An 8,219-nucleotide genomic window follows, 5' to 3' on the forward strand; every position below is an offset into this window, starting at 1 on the left:
AGGGGCAGTGTTGCGTCATCGAGGTCACGTGAATGGAGTGGCGCCACCTATTTTCTAGAACTATCCTGTACCTTGGCGAATGCTCTAGTATTTACTAGATATAGGGTAGCCTGGGACAATAATGTGTGTGTAGACAGTGAGTAATTGATCTGCAGTCAGAGAGAGACGTATTGTTGTTATAGCGTTTGTTTTAGCGCGATTGTTGAAATTAAGTGTATCGTAAAGTTATATTCGGAAAGAATAAACCAGTTTTATTAAGTAAGGACTTGTGTCGCTGAAGCTTCGTCGGAACGAAGTTACGGAAAATCAATTTAACAAACGGAGACGTAACAGTACTAATAATTTGTCAATCTGTAAACAAACCTAGGTAATTCTTCAATAAAAAATGAAAACTAAATAAAAAAAAAACAATACAGCCTAAGGAGGTACAACACAAAAAAACAACAACAAAAATTTTAATCAATAAGAGTAAATAGATTTACGGTGGGAGATAAAATTATAAAATATATCAGAAAAATCAGATGTAATAATTTTTCAACAGCTCCTGTATCCGTCACATTAAATGACATTGATGTTAAGACAAACCTTAAATAAGAAAGATACACTATACTTTAAATCTTATTTCTTATTTTGTTTGTTTGAAGTTAAGCACAAAGCTACACAATGGGCTATCTGTGCTCTGCCCACCACGGGTATCAAAACCCGGTTTCTAGCGTTGTAAGTCCGCAGACATACGACTATGCCACTTGGGGGCATTTCTTATTTTACTTTGTCTTTTCTTAGCCTATTGTGGTCATAGTGATCATAATTAAGGCTCTGTGAAACAAAAACTTATCATACTTTTGACTTTTTCAGCTATAAACAGTTTTGTATTTATATTTAGCACTAACTGGAGCACCCGTTCATTGGATTGGGGTCTGACACGGCCAGGTGGTTAGGGCACTCGACCCTCAATCTGTGGGTCGCGGGTTCGAATTCTGTCCCACCGAACATGCTCGCCCTTTCAGTCGTGAGGGCGTTATAATGTGACGGTATATCCAACTATTCTTAGGAAAAAAGTAGCCCAAGAGTTGGCGGTGGTTGGTGATGACTAGCTGCCTTCCCTCAAGTTTTTCACTGCTAAATTAGGGACGGCTAGCACAGATAGCCCTCGTGTAGCTTTGCGCGAAATTCAAAACAAACAAACAATCTCAACCTTTTCCAATATCATTCACCCCTATAAGTTTTTCACAACACCTCACTCACCCCAGGTCGAAATAAAAGACAAATAGGCACTAAATTTAAATGCAAAATTCTTTATTATGACATCAGACTACAACTAGAATGAATAAAAATAATTCTATGTATCAAACTACAACTATAATATATAATAATAACTAATGACTTTTATTGCTCTTGAATTTGTTGTATAATTGATAATACTCATTCACCCTGCCATTAACACCATCATTCTCGTTCACCCTGATACTGATCTCATTAACCTCTGGGTGAACCATTCACCCAGTTGAGAAGCACTGGTTTAGATATATAGCTAACAAATATGCGTTTTGGAAAGTTGTAATAAAGAATATTGTGCAATAAACATGTAAATATATTTCGTAATACCCTTAACATGAATCACTGCTAGTAACTTTTAGGATTAAAACGAACAACTTACAGTTTCAAACTTAACGTAGTAAAGCATTTCGATAATGTTCTCTCGACTTTCAACATCGCTCAGGTACGCACTGTGGGCTCCAGCTTTAAACAACCCGGATTTGACGTTTAGAGAAAAGGAGCCGCCAACGTCTAGGAAATTTCTAACTTCCTTAACTTCATCCACCATCGTGTGTCTAGCCTCCACAAACATGTTTTGGATTTCCTATACTCGTGAAAATAATTAATATATCGAGGTTCACGACGGTAATTGAAAGCAGATTAATAATAAGATTGACGTAAGTTAAAGACACAAAATGAAAGTTGCAGGAATATAGTGTGTTTGATAGCGCTACATAAGCATTATCCTACTTTCACTTTTTCGGGATTACTATCATTGTTAAGATGATAGTTTGAGTTACTAAAATATGAATAAATGATTTAACTGATTTCATATCAAGCTGCATAAATTCAATATATATATATATATATATATACTAGATGTACTTCCTCAGGTTATATTACAAGAGTAAATAAAACCAAACTTAAGAGTAACAAATAGTTTTATTTCTCGCTTTTGAAGTTCGTATGCCATACTGTGTTATAGCCTACAGAGCGCATAATTCTTGTCGCGATTCATGGCACGCGCCCGCTTTATTGACGTCATGCCAGTACAGATTGCAACGTTAAGCGTCCCTTATGTCATTTCAATTTTTATTGTTTACTGACTGACTGACAGACAACACACTACTGTGGTGTGAGTCGTTAAAACAAGTGAGCCCTCCAGGTGGCCTTCGGCCCCCTTTCGTAGAAATAACTAAATTGATATTTGTGCTTGTTTCTGAGTGTTGTTAGTTCCGTTTTTTATTGTCTCTGTTAGTTCACAACGTGGTCTTATCTTTTAGTTATTAAAACATATATATATTATAGCTGTGAAAATAGTACGAAAATTTTCATTAATCCATTTCAGGTGGTTATGACATATAATTAAGAATGTAATAGTAGTGACAAAACAATGCTTTATTACATAAGTAAGTTTACACCTGAAAACTAAATTATTAACATTTCATTCGGTGCTAAAGCTTGAACCTAGTTGAAGGATTTGGGATCAAAGTTTTTCCTAAGGATTTTTTCAACTGCACAATTATATTTTAACTTCATCATTTTTAATACATGACGCCTTATTGCACTTCATATATACAGGCCTAATAACAAATGATCCAAAACATGAATAATATTCCAGTAAATACATTTATTTATCAACTCTGGAATGTAATTTTATGATGTTAAATATGTTTATTTAATATTTATCCACTTGAACTTACTTATGTAGGTGGACTTTCAACTGCACAAATATTTTTACAAGCGCACAATTTGTGATCAGCTGCACACTAGGAAAACCCCTGTTTTGGACAGCACTTCATATTTGCAATCAGGCCGAAACGAGATATTTCGTTTCGTTAAATGAATCTAATAATCTCTATCATTCAGCTCGACATAAGTAGTGTCATGTTAGCCTACTCTTCTTTTTTATTGTTTTTCTGGTAGTTTCTTATAGTCATCAGGAACTTTATATTTTAATATTCTTTAATCTGAATGTTATTAACCGTATATTAATAGATGAAATCGGGCATGCCTGGACATTAAGCAATTCAAATTAAAGTTAAAAAAATTGATATTTAATATTTTTCTGCATACTATGTTTTGTTTTACAGTTTTCACAGTAAACAGTAAATGAAATATTAAAATGTTTACCTTTTTAATGAAATTCTGCTCAGTCCTTCCCATAATAAAATAACTAACGTATGAAAAATATTAAGTTGTTCATCCTTCTTACAAGTTAGAATGCAGTATAATTATATGTTAGCAAAGTGTTTTACCCGTGAAACAGATTGCGAGTCGAGCTCCCTAACCACCTGGTCATGCTGGGCCGTGTATAAAAGGTTAATCAGATTTTACCACTAAGATGGTACATGCCCAAACATTTGAACTAGGTTTTAGACGTTAGGTTACGTACATTAGAAAAGGTTAAACAGATTTTAGCCGTTAAGGGTTACCTAGATAAAAAGAGTAACTTTAGCTGTAACGTGTTACGTATGTAAAGATTAACTAAATCTTAGCCGTTAAGTGTTTTGTAAATTAAAAAAAAATACTAAATTTTAGCCGTTAGATATTACTTACACGAAATTTAACTACATTTTAGCCGTTAGATATTACTTACACGAAGTTTAACTACATTTTAGCGGTTAGATATTACTTACACGAAGTTTAACTAGATTTTAGCCGTTAGCTTTTATGTATGTTTAAAAAATGTTTACTAGATTTTATGTAGAAAGTAATCTTGAGGAAGTAATTATCCTAGCGAGATTTGTTGCCACTAGCGGGCTAATGGCGAAAACTAAGTATAACATAGTGTCTTTAGAGTCCTGTTTGTAAAGTAAAGTTGGTCTTATAATTGACAATACATGTTGGCGAGTGTCATTATTTCTGTGAACTGATTAATACTGTCATCGTCAAAACTGATCTAGGGATACAAAATAATCTTCACCAGAACTATATAGCACAGAAAAATAAAATTATTTTCAACACCTCATAATGAATTGCTAACAAACAGAAGAATTAAAATTTATACAGGAGTCTATTTATAGCATCTCGTCATAAACTGTGGAGTCTATTTATAGCATCTCGTCATAAACTATGGAGTCTTTTTATAGCATCTCGTCATAAACTGACGTACGATAAAACTTAATTGTGAAGAAAAAAGTTCTACACCACTTTATCATCCTGTAAGTAGAAATAAGCTCTAAGGGAAAGAACATATTGACATGACGGTTAGTAGGATTGAACTGTAATCGTTTCTAACACGTCACGAGCGTACAGCAGAATTATTCTGTAAAGCAAGAGGTTATTTATAGCACTTATTTAACCAAACTAGTTAACAGTGAAATTAAGTCGTGTACAAGAGACTGTTTACAGTACTTCAACGTAAATAAGCATTCTGCACGTGAGTTTTATGGTATCAGTATGCATATCGGAATGTTCAAGGGTCAAGGCCGCTCTTAAGCTCAAACTACACATTATGGAACTTTATAACCATTAATGTCACTCCCGCTATTCTATCGAGAGTAGTCATGTAAGCGGCGGGTGGTGCTTAATGGCTGTCTTCCCTCTGGTCATCAGCTCTAAACTGGAGCATTTGACCCAGCTGTTTAACACACACACACACACACACATATATATATATATATCGTAAAGGTGCTGTTCAGATTGACAATACCAAAATCAGTTAATGTTTGTAGATTACTTTGATGTGTAAGACAGTATTTACAATATTCATTATGAAATAATGTACAGAGGAATCAAGTACTAAATATCGGTGGCTTACAGAACATCCTAATAAACAAGCGCGCACTAAAAGTAAAATCTCCACATCAGAAATGGATTCAAAAGAATAAATCATTTACAAGGTACCACATGAAATTCTCATAAATAAGAAATCACTTAGATTATCTGGTTATAAAATGGTGTACAGGAAAATAACTTATATATAAGAAGTTCTTTGTAGCACGTAATAAAACTGCCTACAGTAGAGCTAGATCCTGTATACAAGATATTATTTACAGTAATTATATATTATATGAGTGAAATCACAATCAAAATAGATTTCCCTCTTCTTTATCAATAAACGTATATATATTAGAACCTAAGCCTTACCAAAGATCTATTCAATACATTTTCCGGGAAAATATCAATTCCAACACGATTCGTGTTCATGTCAAAGGTTCGTCCCAACATCATAGGCAAAATGTAAACCATTATTTCTCCCATAATTATTATGAATTCTTTTTCGCTGTTCAATAAAAGCAATGTAACAGTTATAATTTACGTTCAATTCTATATTCTCAAACTGATATTTACACCAGATGGCATGTACAAGTTTAGCACTGTATTAAGCATACAAAGACCACAACGAATGAAGGTGCATATCAGAGTGCTCACCTTGTCAATCATATCCTTTCTGCTGAGAAACAACAGTTGGTCATCTTTTATCTTTATTGACAGTATTTATACATATAGTCAAAGTAAATATCTTAAGATACAAATGTTATTTCTCCGCAAAGAAACCTAAGTTTGCAATAACGATTAGTTTAAGGTACATGTTTACACAACCATACCAGAAAAAGTTTAAATAAAAGTATGTTTTTTTCTCTTTGTTTTTGCAAGTACTTATCTACGGCTTTTATGATCAAGCACAAATGTCCAAAACAATTACGACCTAAAAATGGGCATGCAAGCCTTAGGAATATTGCTCTAAATGGATCTATTGAGATCCAAAAAATGTTTAGTGTTTTGCAAATTCATATTTATAGAAGAAACTTACACAATATATATGTGTCAAGTTCTGTTAAAAACAATAGATCCGGTGCATATTTTGGAAAGAGGGGCTAGACGAAACCGTTACCTTGTTGTGTCAAACTAAACACGGTTGGCGTTGTCTGCTTGTTAACAAATCCATTAACGACATTTAAGTGTATAAAATCAATGTCCAAAAATGTAAAAATTTGAAGTTTCTGACATTTCAGTCGTGAAAGAGCTTCCATCATCTTGCCCTGAGCTAGTTTCCTTTTCAATACTCATAAAAAAACACATGTATGTACAAGAGTGTCAAATTTTAAGTAAAGTTAACACATTCCACAAACCAACCGAAAGTCTTCAAGATATCAAACTTGTACTATTGATTTTTTTTGCACAAAAAACCAATCAAACAAACAAAAGCATTCCCACTTAGTATAACCATCACCATCCTCCCCGGTAACCATGACAATGATTTTGAAAAAATAAATAAAGGGTAACATATCATAGCATAATATAATAAATAAGTTAACACATACGTCTAAATGAAAACATTCTTTGCAACGTTTCGGTAGACGTACTTCATATATACCATGTCTTATTTGTTTGATTCGGAAATTCACGCAAAGCTACACAAAACAAACCTGCGCTAGCAGAGCCGGATTAAGGTTTAGTAGGGCCCTAGGTCCGGGTCTAGGTGGCCTATGCGTTAATCCGGTACTGTAAGTTAGTCATCCCTAATCTTGAACTAATACACTGAAGATTAGGCAACTAGTGAACAGCAGCCACTACCAACTCTTGGGCTACTTTAAACGCATAGTGGGATATGACCGTCATTTTTAATTATAACTCACCGAGTGTAAAGGAAAGGGGACGCAAACCATGGACCCTCAGCTACATACTTCAGCACGCTGACCACTAGGTTATAAAATGTATGCCAAAAACATCACAAAAAGGTTTTCATTTATTTTTGTTTTAACTTAATTATCTATTTTTGATTATTTCTTTACACGACTAAAGGATCAATATAACTTTACTACTGTATATATATATATATATATTTATCCATAAACTTATGTGTTGAAGTACATCACTTCAATCATATTTAACGCTAGAAATAATTATTAAAAACAATAAAAAATGGCGTAATACATACGGAATTATAGATTAATTATGTAGCTTAGTTGTGAAAAATGGCTGACGTCACAAGATACTTGGAGATCAAGGGTTAGTCTCGTGATTGCACGAGGTTACTGCTCTACGGAGTTTAATTACTGGCACTGTTTATTCAAAAGTAGAGTATACATTTCGGAAGTGTAATATAGACACGAAACTTGATTTAAATTCGCATGCTTGTAGGGAATAACAATAATAAACACACAGAAAACACTGAATAAACTCATACTACAAGTGCATAGAATTAAACATATAATTCGCACCATGACCAATTGAAAACGGCAGTTTCCGAGAATATCACCCAAATCTACGTTTGTGACACCATGGATATTATTGATAAATTTAGGAGAAAACTACAAGATAAGATAAAATATGATAAATGCTACTGGGCCGGGTATGGCTTACTGGTTAGCGTGCCCGAACTCTGAATCTGATGGTTTTTGGCTCGTTGCCACAAAAATGCGCTCCGACCTTTTGTGCCGTCAATGCACTATAAAAGTGAATCAAATCTTACTATTTAGTGACATAAGAGTAGCTAGCCCTAGAGTTGGCGGTGGGTGCTGTTGACTACTTGCCTTTTCTCTTTATAACCAATCCAAAAATAGGGACGACTATGCGAAGATGTGTTTGTTTGTTTTTGTTGTTAAGCACAAACCCACACAATGAACGACCTCTGTCAGTAGCGTAGCAAGAGGGCATTTTTGAGAATTTTTTATCATCTATCAATCGAGTACAGAAACGTCTTCAGGACCCAAAAATGAATTTTAAGAAGCAGCTGCTGATCTTGATTCTTTGAAAAGAGAAATTAATAGAATCACGTTAAAAGTCCTGTCAAGAAGCACTTAAAGTGGGCAAGAATCAATCTGAAATATAGGGATTGACCATTGAAAGAAGAAAAATACGTTGTAAACGAATGCCAGGTGAAAATGCAGCTGATGCTGGATTGACTATTGAAAGAAGAAAAATACGTTGTAAACGAATGCCAGGTGAAAATGCAGCTGATGCTGGATTGACTATTGAAAGAAGAAAAATACGTTGTAAACGAATGCCAGGTG

At 34.1% G+C, this 8,219-nt stretch overlaps 1 protein-coding gene across 1 annotated transcript in view; it reads right to left on the bottom strand.

Annotated features, from left to right (window-relative positions):
* LOC111088632 overlaps nt 1–5,603 on the bottom strand; it is a gene marked incomplete at its 3' end in the record, with an annotated part of 6,924 nt that extends 1,321 nt beyond the window's left edge. The window contains exons 1-2 of the mRNA XM_022399324.1: nt 5,350–5,603; nt 1,658–1,861 (exon numbers count right to left, since the gene is read on the bottom strand). Coding sequence (XP_022255032.1) covers nt 1,658–1,861; nt 5,350–5,463 — 318 coding nt within the window. The remainder of the gene's footprint in view (nt 1–1,657; nt 1,862–5,349) is intronic.
* Between the last annotated feature and the right edge of the window lie 2,616 nt (nt 5,604–8,219).

Source organism: Limulus polyphemus, unplaced genomic scaffold (assembly GCF_000517525.1).
Source record: "Limulus polyphemus unplaced genomic scaffold, Limulus_polyphemus-2.1.2 Scaffold4156, whole genome shotgun sequence".
Lineage (NCBI taxonomy): Eukaryota > Metazoa > Arthropoda > Merostomata > Xiphosura > Limulidae > Limulus > Limulus polyphemus.